Source organism: Genypterus blacodes, unplaced genomic scaffold (genome assembly GCF_046128005.1).
Source record: "Genypterus blacodes isolate CSIRO-AG114 ecotype Tasmania unplaced genomic scaffold, CSIRO-AGI_Gbla_v1 ptg000032l_1, whole genome shotgun sequence".
In the NCBI taxonomy this organism is placed as follows: Eukaryota; Metazoa; Chordata; class Actinopteri; order Ophidiiformes; family Ophidiidae; genus Genypterus; species Genypterus blacodes.
In genome coordinates, this window is record NW_027466845.1 from 7718804 (window position 1) to 7738138 (window position 19335).

The window sequence follows — 19335 nt, forward strand, 5'->3', positions numbered from 1 at the left end:
ATGAAGGTAATTTGTCAGGATAAATTCTCTGATCTTTGTGCTTGCAGAGTGGAAGCGTTTAAGCAAGTTTCCAAGGAGACAAAGTACAGATGATGATATATTTGCCTAACCTGCAATGTCTCTTAAGATCACTGCAGCTGGGTCCTGCCTCATCTGTTTTTTTCTTTAAGTGGTAGGTTTAGCATTATATAAAATGTGTGTGAATGTTGAAATGAGTAGTTGCATTATTACATGGTGACAAATTCATTTCCACATGGTAAAATTTGACAAAGGCTGCATTTCTGATGATGCAATGGCCAGTTCTTATTACACACGCCAAATAGACTGCTGTTACTGCTGGATAGCATTTTATCGTTTCCACAATTTAACCCTCCATATCACAGGGGATGACACTGCCCATCATCCAGCTAGAACCCGCTCCGATTCCTGGTCGGCAGGAACTAGGGATGGAGATTTAGAGCAGACAGAGATGTAGTCTTGATTACAGGACATGACACACAGTTCCAATGGCACAGAACATATGGATCAACGCAAACAAACAAACAAACAAAGGAGTAGGTGGAAACAGGTAACACAAGACAGGAAACGCATAAGCAGGAAGTAAAGCAATGGAAACAGGGAAGTAATACTACAGGGAAGTAATACTACAAAATAAAACAGGAAATGAAGAAAATATACCTAAATACAGGATCATGACAAGTTACAGAACCATGAGAAAAAAGCAAAAGACTTTACAGAACAACAAAGTGATGTCATCTTAAACTAACCAAGGTTCAATATTGATGTCATAACTAACAAAGCCACAACATTGATGTCATCAGAACTACCAAATTTACATTGACGTCATACTTCTACATTACTAGATTAAGCATTGTAGATCAACATGAATCCCATGAACTCCAATGAAATCAACACCAGCATTAAACTAATTTTGTGCTTTCAACTAAATTATTATCAGTCATCTAGCTCATCTTTGGCTCCTACAGTAAGTTTGTAATTCTATGTTCTTTAATACAAAGTGGATATTACCAAGGTGGTGAGAAAATGGGCTGAATCATCATCTTGTGGAGGATCAGCATATTATTCATGGTTACAGATTACACTTCAGGGATCCAATGTCACTGAACCATTTTGTTCCAAAAGTAATGTCACTGCATCAGCAGAACCTCAATCAACAATTGGTCGCTGATGTAGTCTGTTAAAATTAACCCATACAGACACATTTTCACTGATAAACTTTGGCATGCATAGGATATTTAGTTACAGGGATGTTCAGACATGTGTAACATATGTGATGCACATCTATCATCTTTAAACACTTTTGGTGAAACCAGCTTCCAGCTCATGGTGAGTAAGCATAAATGTTCACATTAACCTGAATGGAAATAATATGATCAAATTTGTGATTGTTTGGAGGAATATTTGTGCTTTTTGATTGCTTTTTGACAGGTTATAATAATAATTTAATGTTGCATGATCACAGGAACTACAAAAAGGGATCTGACAGTTCTAATATTCTCAATTCCAAAGGTCTAACTTTTGTGAATTATTTTCTTTGTCCTTTTTTGTTTTCATTATATTTATATAATTTGTATACCAGCCAGGGGCATTAAATATTAGTATTTGTCCTTTTTACTCTCTCAAGGTTTGAGAAAGTCCACTAAGAGGAGCAGCGAGTCTCCTCCAGCAGAGCTCCACAGCTCTCGGCAAAGACCACAGAAGACCACAGGCTCCTGTGCCAGCACTAGGTAGAAACAAGTGACTTCGTGCACATGTTGGGATACTGAACTTCAAAAGTAAGGTTATAAATTATCGATGAATAAAGACATTATTCATTTGTATATAAATTTGAGGCCTGGGCAAGCGTGGGGCAGCCAACGCTCGCCGACAGGAGATAATGGCTGACTCTGACAACAACCAGGATGGGGCCAACTCGTCAGCCGCAAGCACGGATGAGGCACCACAAGGGGCTTCAGGTACCTCCCTTTCCCCCTGACCCTGATCGTACAACCTATCCATGCAGGGGAGTGTTTTGTTAAGGTCCGTGTTGAGTTCTAAATTTCAATTAAATTTGATGGTTTGCTGTTTTTGTGTCCAGCTTCGAGCTCAGTTGCTGGAGCAGTAGGCATGACAACCTCTGGAGAGAGTGAGTCTGATGACTCTGAAATTGGAAGGCTTCAAGGTAGACTAAACACACATACAAAACCTTCATTAGGTAAAATAGAGATAAAATAGATCATTTATACACCTTTACTATACAGTGCTAACCTATTTGAAGGTTAATCAATTATACACCTTTTACCGGCTAATTTCAGAAGTCCTTGTTAGTGGTGGGTGATGTATTTGATGGTGTATATAAATAATATCTTCCTGGGATATTTGTAAGGGATGGTGCACAACAGTCAACAATTTACATACATATGGAGGAAACCTCTCCATACAATGCAGTACAACACCACCACTAGGTACAGAATGGCGATATTGTTAAAATGACTCTTCGTTGTCATTGTGCCAACAAAACCTAAACATTATTAGCTTCAGAAGGGAAAATTGATTGCAGGGCTTTTGTAGGCAATTTGTTTACATGAAAAAATTAATTACAATTACAACTTGTTTAGTTGTATGTAGTTGTATATATTTAGGCAGGTAGATTTTACAATCTGGCCTATTGACATCACAGTAGCATAGCATAGCGAAGTGTAGCATAGCATCATTAAGCCTCAGTACTTTGCTTCTTCAGACCTGTTGGAGGCCAGGGGAATCCCACATGTTTCTGGACCTCTTGGACCCCGCGTGACCCAGATTTTTCACAGGCCCATAGGCGGTGGAGTCAGTGAGTACTAAAATCTTACTTTACGACTTGTTTAAGAACTTTAGGCTTTCAATGGTGCTTACCCATGTAAGCATGCATAAAGTCTGTGGGACTTCAATGTTTGTTGCACTTTAAGCACATTACCTGTGTGCAGATAAATCTGAAGGTACATGTATGTGCTATGGAAGATAAATCATTGTATTAATGCTGCATCCCCCCGATAACATTCAATATCTTAGTTTTAGTTTCCTGTGCGACTAGCGACTAGCTTTTGGCACAACACTGAAGATAATACATACTGCGTAGAAGTAATTTGTTAACATTTTGTTTACCCAAGCTCATCATCATCAGCACACTGAACTGCACTGCTGCTGTCAGTTAGCCAATGCAGAAACTGTGTCACCTTCTTGCAGGCTCCAAGGCTCAGCAGCTGCTGCAGGGCCTGCAGGCCACTGGTGACGAATCACAGCAGCTTCAGGCTGCAATTGAAATGTGCCAGCTGCTGGTGATGGGCAATGAGGAAACACTTGGTGGATTTCCTATCAAGAGTGTTGTGTCTGCTTTGGTAAGTTTGCTTATAATCCTCTTCTCAGGATTTATTGTTGTCTAGAGTTCTGTGTTATGGAATCAGAGTGACAGGACAGATTTGTTTACTTTTGCTACTTTTCACCTTATTATCAAAATTGTATTCTAAAACTTAAGCTTTGCTCTTGACTCTTTAAAAAAAAAAAGAATTGGCAGACAAGTGGCAGAATGAGGTTAGTTGGATTTCATTTGTGAAATGTGTGGTTGTATTGTGCAACCTTTCACTGAGCCTCCCCATGCTGCACAAACAGACTGTATTGCTGACTTCTGGTAGCCAGGACAAATAAAATGCTTGCTTTGTGTCCAAAATGAAAATCCTTCAAATTTTCTGATATTTGTCTGATATTCTAGTCATTGTTGATCTGATTCTGTATTAATGTTGTTCTTTCTTTTTTACAGATTACACTGTTACAAATGGAGCAAAACTTTGACATTGTGAGTATTATGAGGCTTTAATTCTGTATGTTTTGGCAATTTGTTTTTCATTCATCTTTATTTTTGTTGATAATTGTACTCCATTACTGATTGATTTATTATTCATTAATTATTATTTTACACACAGATGAATCATGCCTCTCGTGCGCTCACATACATGATGGAGGCACTTCCCCGCTCCTCTGCTGTGGTAGTCGATGCCATTCCTGTCTTCCTGGAAAAGGTACGACATCAGATTGTCTGTTGTATAATTTGCAATGGAAGCCTTTAGATATGCTAATGTGCTCGTGCTTTCTGCCACATGTTCCATGCAGCTTCAGGTGATCCAGTTCATTGACGTAGCAGAGCAAGCCCTCACTGCCTTGGAGATGTTGTCAAGGCGACACAGCAAAGCCATTTTGCAGGCTGTAAGTATTACACACTCATCTCATCCTTTGATATTACTGATTAATTTGAACATAACATAATGGTATCCTTTTCTCCCTCATAGGGTGGGCTTGCTGACTGCCTGCTCTACCTTGAGTTCTTCAGCATTAACGCCCAGAGGAATGCCCTGGCCATTGCAGCCAACTGCTGCCAGAGCATTACCCCAGATGAATTCCACTTTGTTGCTGATTCTCTGCCTCTGCTGACTCAGAGACTCACACACCAGGTACCACTTTCGCTTATGTCAAGAAACTATGGAGTATACAAAGCAAAAGTAATTGTGGCTCCCTTGACAAAACATTTACAGCACATGTGTCTTGTACTGATGAGCCGGATGTTGTTAAAAAAAAACATAGGGGAGCTTAACTGGCAGAGTATATACATTGTGTCTTTAAATATTTATGTCAATCTTTGATTATGACCAATTGTAAAGATTGACTAACTGCATTTATTTCATTGCCCTCTAGGATAAAAAGTCTGTCGAAAGCACTTGTCTCTGTTTTGCCAGACTGGTGGACAACGCTCAGCATGAGGAGGTTTGTTATCGACGTACATTATGTTTTGTTGCTCCACTTGCCTCCCTTCTACCATTTACCTAATCTGTATTTTCCTGTGTTTGATCGAACAGAACTTGTTGCAGGAGGTGGCCTCACGGGATTTGTTGACCAACATTCAGCAGCTACTGGTGGTGACCCCTCCAGTCCTCAGCTCGGGGATGTTCATCATGGTTGTGCGCATGTTTTCACTCATGTGCTCTAACTGTCCCTGCCTGGCGGTTCAGCTCATGAAGCAGAGTGAGTGATCTTCACACAGTCACTATTTTGACACACTCTTTACACTCACCTTCATTTATACACAATCAGTACGCATGGTACAATAGTTTTTACTACATGGAACACTGTATGGCTGTATCAATACAGGATACAGCCACAACATGCATTGCTTCAGTGAAATTTGTCTTCAGTTATCTAATTCTGCTTGCCTGCTGTCATGTTGTTAACCTAGCATCAGCCATAGAAACTCAGCAGTGAATTTTCAAATGGAAAATAAGTGCTGTAGGAATTCTATATACACACACCTTTTGAATGCATTTAGCCCCTTCACTAAGCTGTTTTCCATGCTGTTAACTGAAGTGAAGAAACTTTGTCTGCTTAACAAAATAGTAAAATACTAACAGCAGAAATGTTTTTATTCCCTTTTTTGAACAGACACAGCGGAAACCCTTCGCTTCCTCCTCTGTGGGGCATCAAATGGTAGCCGCCAAGAACAGATTGACCTGGTACACCGCAGCCCTCAGGAGACTTATGAACTCACCTCCCTCATATGGTAATGTTCCTTTTACAGTCCTCTTCAGATATCCTAGGAACTGAGATGACAAAGGTGGATAGTTGTTGTTTAAAAAAATAAACAATTGTTAAAAGATATATGTCGAAATAACTGCTTTGAAGAGAATTCAGGATGCTAAATGTTTCTCTATGAACACTTCTCTGTCAACATTGCACTATTTCACTGAGCGTTTGGATGCCATTCATTTCCACAGTGAACTGATGCCCTGCCTGCCAAGAGAGGGCATCTTTGCAGTTGACATAATGCTGAAAAAGGGCAGTGCCCAAACTACAGAGGGAGCTGTCTGGCAGTGGAAGGATGACCGGGGACTGTGGCATCCTTATAACCGCACTGACGTCCGCATAATTGAGGTATGTCACCTGCATACTGCATCTCAAACTATCCTATATTTGGGATAAAACCATCATCATTGGAAGTCTATGATATTTAGTAATAACCATATAAAATGTGTTTCTTTCTGTACTCTTGTTATTTTTTGTGTCTTGTCTTCGTTGTACTGGGGAATTTTTTATCCAAAATATAAGACTGCACACCAGAATGCAGAGGATGACATCAGCTTGTCCACCCTGGGCCGTGTCTACACCATTGACTTCAACTCTATGCAGCAGATCAATGAAGACACAGGAACGGCACGTGGCATCCAGAGGAAACCTAATCCACTGGCTAATCCCAATACAGGTAATGCAGGTTCTTGAATATCTCTGGAATTGCAAGGAATGGTTAATGTGTTGGTTTGCTTAGTATAATAACCTACTACCACTATTATTTCATAGCGATGAATCATCCAAAGCTTTACATGTTACTAATTTATAAGCAAGGATGCACATAATTAATTTAAAGGTACATCTGAAATGTACCTTTACACTCACCCATTAATGCTTATTAAGGAGCAACAGAAGTAGTTTTTTGTGTGATTGTACAACTGGTAGACTGGTAACTAGGTTCACAGATGTCCAAGCTAAACGCTCTCAAAAAGTATTGTTTGAAAAACATTTGCTGTCTGACTTCAGGAAGCCACGACGAGATGCATTGGGAAGATGCACGTGCTCAGCTGATGAAGGAGGACCCTGAGCTGGCTAAATGCTTTATCAAGACTTTGTTTGGAGTCTTATACGAAGTTTATAGTTCCTCAGCTGGCCCTGCTGTTAGACACAAGTGCCTTAGAGCCATCCTCAGGATCATCTACTTTGCTGATGCTGAGCTGCTGAAGGATGTGCTGAGGAACCACGCTGTGTCCAGGTAAAATGACCTGTGGATGATTTGTTCATCTCTATACTATAGATGAACAAATAATTAATGAGGCAGAAAAAATTCATATGCAGACGTATCCCTTTTTTATGCAAACAATTGTACAATTGTACACCTGGTTACTGACATGTCTTGCACTTGCGGCTTCAGATGACTATGAAACAACATTTTTTTTTTTGTGTCGACAGTAGGTTAACATCTGTTTTCATGCTTATTTCAACAGTCACATTGCCTCCATGCTGTCCAGCCAGGACCTGAAGATTGTAGTGGGCTCTCTGCAGATGGCTGAGATCCTGATGCAGAAGCTTCCAGATGTTTTCAGTGTCTATTTCAGACGGGAAGGTACCAAAGACTGACGTGCTACCCTGTACATGACCTAAAGTGAATTGAAGTATAGCATTACTGAGCTTTATTCTGTATTCTGTCCTCAGAAGGGTTTCAAACATTTTTACATTTTACAATTTACTTAAGGTTACAAATATGACATCAATTGTCAATTTAAGCCTGATTAAATTCAAAGTATGTTTACAGTAATCTCACACCAAGAACAGAAACTGAATGTATACGCAATAACTGAAGCAAGTGTTCATAAGCACTTGCTTATCTCACAACCCCTGCTCTCTCAGTGAGATGACTCACCAGACAGATGCTGCTGCAGCAAAACCTCTTATAGACAAGCAGCACTGGCTTGACAGCTGACAAAGTGTTTAGAGGCCTCAAACAGTTTGTAATATCCCATCATCTTCTTTTCCAGGTGTAATGCACCAGGTGAAGAACTTGTCAGAGTTTGAAAGTTTACTGGTAACCAGTCCACCTAAAGCTTGCCCTGACGGAAATTCTAGTTTGTGCACCATCAGCACTGAATCCTCTACATCTCCTAATGATGTCACCCCTGACCTGAGCTCAGCCAGCTCTCAAAACAGCATGGATGAGTCACTGGACCTCAGCTCACAGGGGTGAGTGTGTTGTCATGTGTGCTACATGTAATATGTGTTGTAGGTGTGTCGTTTTAAAAATAATTTGTAAGGTAATTTTGTTTGTTTTGAATGTTGAGTTTATTGTGCCCTTGTGGCTATGTAGTATTTCCACATCATGCAGCAGCACACATTCTCTCACATATTTTGCTCTTCCCTAATGAGCACTATTTTAATTCATTCCTTTTTTTCAAGGCGGTTGAGTGATGTCCTGAAAAGGAAACGGTTACCTAAAAGAGGGCCCAGGAGGCCCAAGCATTCTCCCCCAAGGGAGGATGATAAAGTTGACAATCAAGGTAGACTAAATTGTTACATTTTATAGAATTTGGTGGTTTGTGTTGCTGTCAGGGCTGTTTATCTTCAATCAAACTGTAGATTTACTTGAATGTAGTGCATTTAGAAAGATTTCAATTTGTTATTCAATATATTATTAGTCTAGAATTTACTTTTATTTCTACTATTATTTAGTTGAGTAATCTAATACGGAAACGTTTAGACAACTAAGCTTAATTTTTGCCAATAGGACAATTGCTACATTCAGTATTCAATTAATTCATGAATTACATTTTATATGTATGTTGTGTTCTTAACCTTTTTGTCTACTACTTTTTGATTAACAGCCAAGAGCTCGTCCACTACTCAGACCCCCAAATCATCCTTCTTGGCCAATCTTAATCCCAGGAGCTGGGGCAAACTGAATGCCCAGACAAACAATGCCAACTCAGAGTCGTCACGAACAGCGGGGATGAGTAGCCTGGCCAGGGCACCTCCCAAGGACTCCATTTCAAACAACAGGTATGAAGAGGAGAGAGTTGTCATTAGGAGTATACATTTTCATCCTTGCACCTAAGTAAGATACAACTCGAATTGTTAGGATCGCTATTTTTATCTGTTCCAGGGACAAAATCAAGACCTGGATCAAGGAGCAAGCATGTACATTTGTGGAGCAATACATTAACTCGGACAACGTGGATGGCAGCAACCCTGGCTTGAATGTTCTCCAGAGACTTTGTGAGGCCACTGAACAGCTCAACCTTCAGGTAAGGCTCATGTCCTTGAATAGTGTAGCAAGCTTGATGATAGAGAGCAACCTTCCTGTAGTTTGACCTTCCTGTCAAACTACAGGAAGACTCCCATGATCCTTTAATTTACCAACGTGGAAGTGCCGTGCCTGGCTCCTGACAGTTGCTACAATATTTCATTGAAGAAACATGAAATGTCTTCTCACTGCAGCTGGAAAAAAGGTAATTTAAAATAGTCTATTGGAGATTACATCTTTCCTGCTGTGCCTGTCATGTGAAAGAAGATGATGTAATCAGTGTGGAAGTGCAGATCATTTCCATGAATTAATAAAGCAAAGATATAATTCAAGACCTCTTGAAGAACCTTCCTTATTTTGCTCAAATTGGCTATTTAGGCAAAATTCTGGTTCTGGGGTTGCAAGACAACTGAAGAGACTCCGAAATTAAGCAGATCAATCAGTTAATTTTTCACACTGCAGTGGGTCTAGTCTGGGTACAGATATGGCTTATCATATGCACAATAGAGAGAAGAGGACAGTGGATGGTTTCAAGGGCCCCCTTTTGGACGTTCGTCAGAGATGCCATCCGCATCTCTGCACCGTGTCAAGGAGAAAAGATAGAGTTCAAGGCCTGAACGCATGATAAGGGAAAGAAAGACAGCGGAAGAATAAACATGTCGGTTACTTTATTTCCAAGGTGAAACGCAAGCCCGGTGCACTTAATATTGTAAACGATTCTAAGGAATGTTTAACTAAACACATGAACACGTGTGTTCTGTTGCGGATTTCAAGGTGGACGGAGGTGTGGAGTGCCTGGTGGAGATCTCCAGTATTGTATCAGAGTCTGATGTATCGTCCTTTGAGATCCAGCACAGTGGCTTGGTGAAGCAGCTTCTGGTTTACTTAACCTCAAATACAGAGAGGGACATACTTAGTCGTGACGTGCGACTGAAGAGGTTCCTCCACATCTTCTCTGGTTGTCCGGTGAGATAATAGACCATGTTAGATTATTATTCTGAGAAGAATGCTAATAAAAGGAAATAATCACTTCATCCATTTTGCTTGTGTGATCCAGTTCCCTCCCCTTTCTGAGTTGTTCCTCTTCTGTCATATGGTTTGCAGGTTCCAGGGTTGGAGCCTGTCAGCCGTTTGGACCCAGCAGAGAATGGGCCTTTCCTGGCCCTTGTGCACAAGATGAACAGCTGTCTGAGCCAAATGGAGCAGTTCCCTGTCAAAGTTCACGACTTCCCCAGTGGTAACGGCAATGGGAGCAGGTCTGTGGATGTGTTGTGCACTTTTAGCCGCTTATGATCGACATAGCTTTGTCTCTTATAATTTTGCTTCAGTAGTTCTATTTCATATGTTGCTTGAATTGAATTGGATGGGTTTGTCTCCTCAGGGGATCTCAAGCCTTGAAGTTCTTCAACACACACCAGCTGAAGGGTCAGCTGCAGAGACACCCAGATTGCACTAATATAAAACAATGGAAGGGTGGCGCTGTGAAGATTGAGCCCCTGGCCTTGGTACAGGCGATAGAGAGATATCTTGTTGTCAGAGGTGAGGGACTCTTTCCACACCAATGTAAAATTTCCTTCCATCCTTGTGATGTTTTCCTTCCCATTTCCTTCATAATTGTGTTGTTGCCAGTGCTCACTGTAGACTCTGGTTCCTCCATCAGACCCCCTACCAGTTCAGTTTGATCACTTACTTGAAAGGCTTAAATTTACAGGCTATGGCAGAATCAGGGAAGAGGAAGACAGTGATGATGATGGTTCTGAAGATGAAATTGATGAATCACTGGTAGGTGACAGCACTGCAGCATTTATGTGAAATAAGGCTTTTTTAATTTGTACAAGCTTTGTATGTACATGCCAGCTATATGTGTGTTGAGATCTCTACTTTTACATTTATCAAGACTTGTGCTGTCGAGTGCAGTAACAGTGTTTTAGTTTGATGTTACAGTAATGTAACTGAAATGTGTTTTTTGTTCCCCAGGCGGCCCAGTTCCTTAATTCCGGTAGTGTGCGTCACAAACTACAGTTCTATATCGGTGACCACTTGCTGCCGTACAATATGACAGTATACCAAGCTGTAAGGCAGTACAGTTTACAGGCAGAAGAGGAGAGGGAGTCCACTGACGATGAGGCTAATCCACTTGGACGAGCCGGCATCTGGACCAAAACGCACACAATACGGTAGAATCCTTATTATTTATCAACACTATGAATTATGTACAATGTATTTACACATTTTAATACAGTAAAACAAACGTGTGTTTATACCTCAATATGTAAGATGTGTTTCAGTGATGTAATGAACAGTTTTGCCCCCAAACAGGTATAAGCCTGTGGGAGAGGATGAAGATGGCAGCAAGGACGCTGTGGGTGGAAAGAGGGGCCGAGCGCAGACGGCACCCACCAAAACCTCACCTCGCAATGGCAAGAAGCAGGATGAGCTGTGGCATGGTATGATCCTGACATGTCTACTAGTAAATAGAACTAATACTGGCTTACTAATTGATAGATCATAATATGTGGACTATTGCAGTTTTTGCCTCCCCTGTGATGCCCCACTCAACTAGAAATGTTTTTTTGTGCAAATATATGGAAATGCATGCAGCTATTCTTTTTGACTGAGCAAATTCATGTAGTACAAAGAATAAAATACTGGTCAGGCACTGCTACCTGCCATATTGCTCCACCTCAAAATGTGGACTTAATGCTTTGTGGGTTTAGTTTGTGGTTGGAGCCGATAGTGGAAAGCAGCTTGTGAACATAGCACCTATAGAAGGACCTATTAATATCAATATGCAATAGTCATTTTAGGGGATTTCTAAGCTATTATCTTTTCATGCAGTTTTTGCACCGGGTCATCGGTGTTTACTGTGCACAGATTCAGATTTATTCTATACCTGAGTGCGCAGTGACTCAATCACTGACTTCCGTTCCTTCTAGATGGTGTTTGTCCCAGCGTCATCAATCCCTTAGAGACATACCTCACATCGGAGCCACCAGAGACCATAACCTTTGATGAGCCCTCTTTAGAGGTCAACTTGCTGCTGAGGATCCTGCACGCCATCAGTAGATACTGGTTCTACTTGTATGATGTAAGACTCCTGTTTCTACATTTTGATTAACACTGGTTCAACTGGTTCAACTCTTCGTGTTTCTGTTTAATTAACTTGCCTTAACCTAGTGTGCACTACTGCAATGTTACAGTGATGCTCAGGACTGTGAGGCATCAGTTTGTTGTCCTACATTTAGTGAGTAATATTCAAGTCATATTTTTCAGAATGCTGTGTGTAAGGAAATCATCCCCACCACTGAGTTCATTAACAGCAAACTGACAGCCAAAGCCAATCGTCAGCTACAGGACCCACTGTTCATCATGACAGGAAACATCCCTACTTGGCTCACTGAGCTTGGGAAGACCTGGTAAATGCTCCTGACTCTTGGCTGGAAGAGGATGTGTTCATACTTTATTATTGTTCAGCTTTGAAATATGTGAGTTGGTTCTGTAACCCTCTAACAGACATTATTCTCTCCATCCCTACAGCCCCTTCTTCTTCCCCTTTGACACCCGGCAGATGTTATTCTATGTCACTGCCTTTGATCGAGACAGGGCCATGCAGCGCCTACTGGACACAAACCCTGAGATCAACCAATCAGATTCTCAGGACAGCAGAGTTGCACCACGTCTGGACAGGAAAAAGGTGCGTTATGTTAACACAATGAAGCATTTCTACTTGGTGACATTGGCCAATAGGATCTACCAGTTACACTTCTTGTTGCCGACATTTCCTGATATTAAAATGCACATTTGCACATTTGTTTCCCAATATTTTATGTTTAATACTAATATTTTTATTATGTATGTAATTGCTTTTACTTTTTGGTATTTCAGTTTGTCTTAGCATTGAATTTGAAGGCTTGCCTCTTGTGTTTTCAGAGGACGATAAACCGTGACGAGCTGTTAAAACAGGCCGAGTCTGTGATGCAGGACCTTGGCAGCTCCAGGGCCATGTTGGAGATTCAGTATGAGAACGAGGTACATGTGCTATTAGAATAAAACCAATGCTTTAATGTGTTCCACTCCTGCAGGTGATTATTTTAGTAATATGGTTATTTTGTCATAATATTGCATATTTCATTAATTTGACATTGTGCAGGAATGTTCAGGAAGCTCTTCTTATCATTAAGAAATAGAAGTAGGACTTATAAGTGAATGCACATTGTACACAGATTTTATTGTGAGCTTGAAAAAGGTTTAATATTTCTAATTTGCACTTCTTGTAGGTTGGCACAGGGCTTGGCCCCACTCTGGAGTTCTACGCTCTGGTCTCCCAGGAGCTTCAGCGGGCTGATCTTTGGCTGTGGAGGGGCGAAGAGGTCACTCTGGCCAATCTTAAAGGTAACACCTTATACCAGCCATTCAAACTATAGAATGCCGCACCCTAATTAGAAAATCTTTTGCAGCCCATCCAAACCTTGAAAAATATTAAATAACCAAAATAAATGAAAAATAATACTTTGAATCCTATGCTTTTGTTTTATTAATTCTGAATAGTTTTTTAAATGTAAGTATTTAATCGTAATTTTTCAATCTATGATAAATGACCTCTCACAGCCTTCTACCATGAAGCAGTCAGTCATTACGCCTGGAGGGAGTGGCTCAGAAACATTTGTTGACGAATTAATGCTATTAAACATGTTCTTTGAAAAAAGAACATGTTTGTTGTGCAAGCACACTTCAAATGGTCAAATGGCCGGACAACACACCAGCCTGAAGTTAATATTAGATATGTTTTGTAGTGGTGCAAAAGGAAATTCAGGCTTTGCTTGATTTTGTGTGTTTTATTTAAGGCTTTGCTTGTCTTTGTCCCAACAGGAAGCCAAGAGGGGACTAAGTACATGTTCAGCTCCAGAGGCCTGTTTGCTGTTCCCTTTGGCAGGACAACCAAACCAGCACACATAGCCAAAATCAAAACGAAGTTCCGTTTCTTAGGAAAGCTTATGGCCAAAGCCATTATGGACTTCAGACTGGTAAAGATAGATTTTCACTAGATTATTAGATAGATTATCCTGAGCCCTCCCTCACTGTCCTGTCTTCATGCATCTGTTTCCAGCTGGACCTGCCCCTGGGGCTGCCATTTTACAAGTGGATGCTACAGCAAGAGACGTCCATAAGCTCCCATGATCTGGTCAACATTGACCCTGGTGTGGCCAAGTCCATCCAGCACCTGGAGGATATTATCCGCCAGAAGAAGAGGCTGGAACAGGACCGATCACAGGTTAGCAACCATCTCCAAGAATGACAAGTGTCTAATCCAGTCTCAGAGGGGTTGGTGGTAGCTGGTATTGCCCTTTTTATGAAAAACAAAAAATACCATTGAGATCACAACTGAGCAGCTCTTGAGTCTGGGGAATCAAAGTGGCCTGTTAAGGGCGTTCAAGAACCCTTGGCTAAATAAGGAATGTCTCCTGTGTGGACATCAGCCAGAGCGAGCCTCCTTTCGTCATACTGACCTTCTAACATGCCTCTGTTTGTATGTATCAGACGAGGGAGACCCTACAGCAGGCTTTGGAAAGCCTGAACATGGACGGCTGCTCAGTGGAGGACCTGAGTTTGGACTTCACACTGCCAGGTTTCTCAAACATTGAGCTGAAAAAGGATGGCAAAGATGTTCCTGTCACAATCTACAACCTGGAGGAGTACCTCAGGGTCTGTGGCACATGCAGTTCATCTTTCATTCCTCATATTAATTTTAGGATGGCCTAGTTGATATCTTAAATGTATACATGATTTGTTTTTGTCCATATTTCCTTGCAGTTGGTGGTGTACTGGACACTAAATGAAGGCGTGTCAAGGCAATTTGAGTCATTTCGGGAAGGATTTGAGTCGGTCTTCCCCCTGCATCACTTGCAGTATTTCTATCCAGAAGAGGTAAACAAAACTGAGCCATTTTAGTTTGTGTAAAGCATATAAAATAACTTTACCAAATAGCATTACCATTTTCAACTACAATGTGCTGGCTAATTTACATGTTAACATTTAGATTCTCACAACAATTCTTAGAGCTCATGCAATTGTAATTTGTGTTTATCTTTTTTCTCCTCCTCAATTTCTCATTCCTCTGGTGTCCTGCTGCAGCTGGACCAGTTGCTGTGTGGCAGTAAATCAGAGACGTGGGACGTCAAGACACTGATGGAGTGCTGTCGACCGGATCATGGTTACACACACGACAGGTGAGCAATTTGTTTTGTATAAAGCACAACCACAAATGGGTTCAGAATGTTCTCTATTTGCATGACAAACAGTTACCATAAGAGTTGGGTCTGGAGATGAGGTGTGTGTTATCCCTTCTTCTTGTAGCCGTGCAGTACAGTTCCTGTTTGAGGTGTTGAGCAGCTTCGACGCCGAGCAGCAGAGACTGTTCCTGCAGTTTGTCACAGGAAGCCCAAGGCTGCCTGTCGGAGGTGAGTCGCCTCAAACACACACTATTTTAGCATCAACAATCTCAACCATGGTGACCAAACTCCTACCATCAGATCCAGCTCAATAATTATCATGCAAGCGACTGAAGTAAGAGTCTCACCCACCGTTTCACAGGTTTCCGGAGTCTGAATCCCCCTCTGACAATTGTGAGGAAGACATTTGAGTCCACTGAGAATCCAGATGACTTCCTCCCCTCAGTCATGACCTGCGTCAACTACCTGAAGCTGCCTGACTACTCCAGCATAGAGATCATGCGTGAAAAACTGTTGATTGCTGCTCGTGAGGGCCAGCAATCTTTCCACCTCTCCTGATCTCTTCACGTCTCACATTCAAATGCCTTCTACAGCGACTGATCACAACTTTGTAATCGCATACATTCAGGCTACTTGTTCTCTTTGATAGAGAAAGCAGCTTGCAAAAAAATTTAGTCTACAAATCATCGAGCAAGCTTGGTTCAATTTAGCTCCAAAGATCATTCGTACAGACTTTGCTCTTTCCACACATCTGATAGAGAAGCTCCTGCTCTCATATTTTTCCCTTCAGTTTGTCTCTTCCCATTTTGTTATGTATTATATTGGCCCCGGTTTGTGTGTTGCATTTTGGTTCAGCTTCCCCCCCTGTGTGTCTTCGTTTATGTTGTGGAAACGAGAGTTGCAGTTGGTTGAATACGGGTAGTGTTGGTCAGTGTGTCGGTCAGGTAAATTTGTTTTGCTCTTATTTTAGAGTGGTGTCACTGGGCACAAACTGGTTGGTCTCATTTTATGGTTTCATGGCAGAGAACATTTGTAAGTTCATTTATGGAAAAAAGTTTATATGCATATAGTGTATAGTGTAATTGATTTCTTTTCCTTTGCACTGCTGGCTTGGAACAAACCGTGGTGTGCACCTGCAGTCTGTGGCCACGGGAGGGCGCCACTGTATGCTCTCCTGGCCCAATCGTTCATGTGCTGGCTTCTAAGATCTTCAATAATTTACTGCATCAGGTTCATGTTTTTACCTGAACATAAATAAAGTAACTGTTTGACTCATGTTTGTTTCTTGTGTTTTGCTTCTTCATCCCTTTGGTCTTTATGGAAGCAGGAAATAGGACATTTTTATACAAAGGTAATTTGTCAGGATGAATGCTCTGATCTTTTTGTTGCAGTGTGGAAATGTTGTGTGGAAAGGCAAGGAGACAAAGTGTAGATGGTGATTTATTTGCTTTACCTGGAGTGTTGCTCTTAAGATCACATTACAGGGGAAACAGTGTTTTGGTGCTTTAGCTTGGCCCTCACTCATCAGTGTTTCAGTTATGTGGTGGGTTGAGCATTTCATGAAATGTGCGTGAATGTTGAAATAAGTCCTTGCTTTATTAAATGGTGACAAATTCATTTCCCCAGGGTTAATGACAAAAATTAAAATTGTGATGACACAGTGGCTTTTCCTTCTTACACAAACCAAACAGACGGACTGCTGCTGCTGCTGAACAGCATTTTCTTATCATATCATTTCCCCTCTTTACAAGGGAAAATGGGAGGACTGATTATAGAAATGTGAGCATCCGAGTCTAGAATACACCAGTCTGATACATTTACATACTTATATAAACTGGATTTCTCGTACACAGGCACATACATGGGCCTTTATCCAACATGCGAGGAGCAGGTAGGATGTGGGAGGAGAGAGTCAATTAGATTTGCTCTCTGATTCCACCCACTCCACAATCTTACAGACTGTATTTTAAGCACTAGTCATAAAAGTCGATTCCGTCTGGAGGTCTGCACAGGGCCGACTTTCAACCCTGCTCCCATCATGCACCAAAATACTTTTGTACTTCTCAGACCCACAAAAATCCCAGAATAGATGTCTTTTAAACATAAAATATCATTTGATTAACAAATCATTCCATGAGTTTTTCAACCAGAGACTAAATACATGTCTGTTGTCTAATGGTTATTAAAATGATGTCCTACATTTGTGATTTAGGAACCTGACATAGCTCATAGCTACAACAAAACTGTGGTTCATCCACAGCTCAATAGTCACCGACAGTCTCACTGCCTTCATTCAGCTGAAGAAGAGTACTCAGATTTGGGTAATTATTCACAGGTGGCGATGTTGATAATGATGATGATGATGATGATGATGAAGAACAGTGATCTTTGACCTTAACGATTGTGTTTGACATTCGAACCAACAGCCAACTTGGGCCAGTTAGACTCATCAACAAGCTGCTGCTGGTGTCAGAGCAGCTCTCTCTCTCTCTCTCTCTCTCTCTCTCTCTCTCTCTCTCTCTCTCTCTCTCTCGTATCACTGGAAAGCAGCTGATCTCCAAGGATTTCTTCTGCACCGCACCATCCTTTTGTTCCCCCTCTCTGTTCCCCATCTGCTCTCCTTGCTGCCTCTGAGGAGATGATGAGGCTCCAAATGAGGAAAGTGCATCGCAGAAAGATAGAAGCAAAGAGAGAGGAGTGAGTGTGTGTGTGCACACGGTGGGGTTGGATCTTGTGTCGTCACCTATCATCGTCACTGTGACTCGGAGACAGCAAGTGAGCCAGAGCCCTGCCCTCCTGTTCTCCTCCTGCATCCCTCCCCTCTCTCCCTCAGCCTCCGCACCAGCTCACTCTCTCTCTCTCTTCTCCCTGCGCACAGCCTGCCTCTCCTCCCTCGCTGACACACACTCTCTGTCTCACACACAGATGCTCACTCACTTCTCAGAGTCCAGCCAGCACCAAACTGCAGCTTCCGAGTGGCCCAGGGAGGGAAGACAAATGCACACAATAAGCCGTCAAGGAAACAAAGAGGAAAGCAGAGTGAGAGGATTAAAGATGAGGACGGACCCCCGCTGTCCCACACAGACCATGCAGCGCTTTGTATCCACTCTGCTGCTGCTCCTGCCTCTGACTACCAGGGTCGCGGCCGTCCCTTCTCCTTTCCAACTGGCCCCGGACACCCCTGCCCCGGCTGAGCTCATCCCAACCCAGGCGACACCTGTTCCTGACCCCTGCGAAGGGCGACCCTGTCTCAACGGGGGCTTCTGCCTGGCCCTCCCCTCTGACGACAGGCCAGGGGACGGCTGGGAGTACGCCTGCACGTGTACCCAGGGCTTCACTGGACACAACTGTGAGGTGAGGACGTGGCTTCTTTTTGTTCTTGTCAAACTGTTTTAGATGAGCTTCTACTGAGGACAGTGAGACAATCTCACACGCAGGACGTGTTAGGGTCAAAAAGTAGTAAATGTTTCATAGTTAGGCTGTTGGTTTACTGATTTAACACGCCGACGATGTACCTGTGAGTGTGAGTGAGTGTGTGAGTGTGAGTGAGTGTGAATGTGTGAGCTCAGACAGAACTGCAGTATAACATTGGCTCCAGAATACCACACATCATAATGTATTTGTGTTCTGATTGAATGTGCGTTGGTAGAACATTGGTTGTGCGTGCGTGCGTGCGTGCGTGCGTGCGTGCGTGTGTGTGTGTGTGTGTGTGCGTGTGTGTGATTGCATTCTTCATTTCTGCCGTTTGAGGATGGCTTTTTAATGGGAGCATGTGCCGTTACTGAGACACAGAGAGGAATGCTGGGTTGCTGTGGCAACAGGAGAGAGAATCGGCAGCACTGAGATGCAAGTGAACTAGCTGTGTGCGTACATGCGTGCGTGCGTGCGTGTTTGTGTGTGTGTGTTTGTGTGTGTGTGTGTGTGTGTGTGTGTGTCTCTGCTCTATATGCGAGTGTGTCACTTATCATATTTATGAGTTTTTGCTATGGGACAATGCTCAGCCCAATTAATGAAAAGTTACAACAGCTCATGTATAATGCTAAATCTAAAACTGTGCGTGCGTGTGTGTGTGTGCGTGTGTGCGTGCGTGTGCGCGTGCGTGTGTTCATATGCAGTGTATTAAGGTCAAAACGCAAGTGTAGGAAAAACAATTCATAAATGGAACAGAATACTGACGATCTAACCAAAGCACTCGTTTTCACGCTGCGATACCATTTTGTACAAAGTCAATCAATTCCA

At 42.1% G+C, this 19335-nt stretch overlaps 2 protein-coding genes across 2 annotated transcripts in view; both read left to right on the forward strand.

Moving 5' to 3' along the window:
• The first annotated feature begins 386 nt into the window (after positions 1 to 386).
• On the forward strand, positions 387 to 15689 carry LOC142995317 (E3 ubiquitin-protein ligase TRIP12-like). The gene is given in 39 exon segments (XM_076146316.1): positions 387 to 429; positions 1646 to 1758; positions 1826 to 1976; positions 2099 to 2182; positions 2741 to 2833; positions 3226 to 3377; positions 3797 to 3832; positions 3960 to 4055; positions 4147 to 4239; positions 4323 to 4484; positions 4726 to 4794; positions 4887 to 5052; positions 5467 to 5584; positions 5799 to 5955; positions 6130 to 6283; positions 6616 to 6844; positions 7077 to 7195; positions 7608 to 7809; positions 8023 to 8123; positions 8448 to 8622; positions 8726 to 8867; positions 9641 to 9832; positions 9971 to 10122; positions 10248 to 10405; positions 10578 to 10648; positions 10844 to 11043; positions 11186 to 11313; positions 11803 to 11954; positions 12140 to 12282; positions 12404 to 12560; positions 12797 to 12895; positions 13144 to 13258; positions 13736 to 13890; positions 13974 to 14138; positions 14405 to 14569; positions 14678 to 14791; positions 14999 to 15093; positions 15221 to 15324; positions 15458 to 15689. Coding segments are annotated over 39 exon segments (5217 nt in total). The 3' UTR covers positions 15655 to 15689.
• Positions 15690 to 18150: 2461 nt separating this feature from the next.
• dner (delta/notch-like EGF repeat containing) overlaps positions 18151 to 19335 on the forward strand; it is a 39395-nt gene continuing 38210 nt past the window's right edge. Inside the window, exon 1 of the mRNA XM_076146317.1 lies at positions 18151 to 18450. Within this exon, the coding sequence (XP_076002432.1) occupies positions 18151 to 18450 (300 nt within the window). The remainder of the gene's footprint in view (positions 18451 to 19335) is intronic.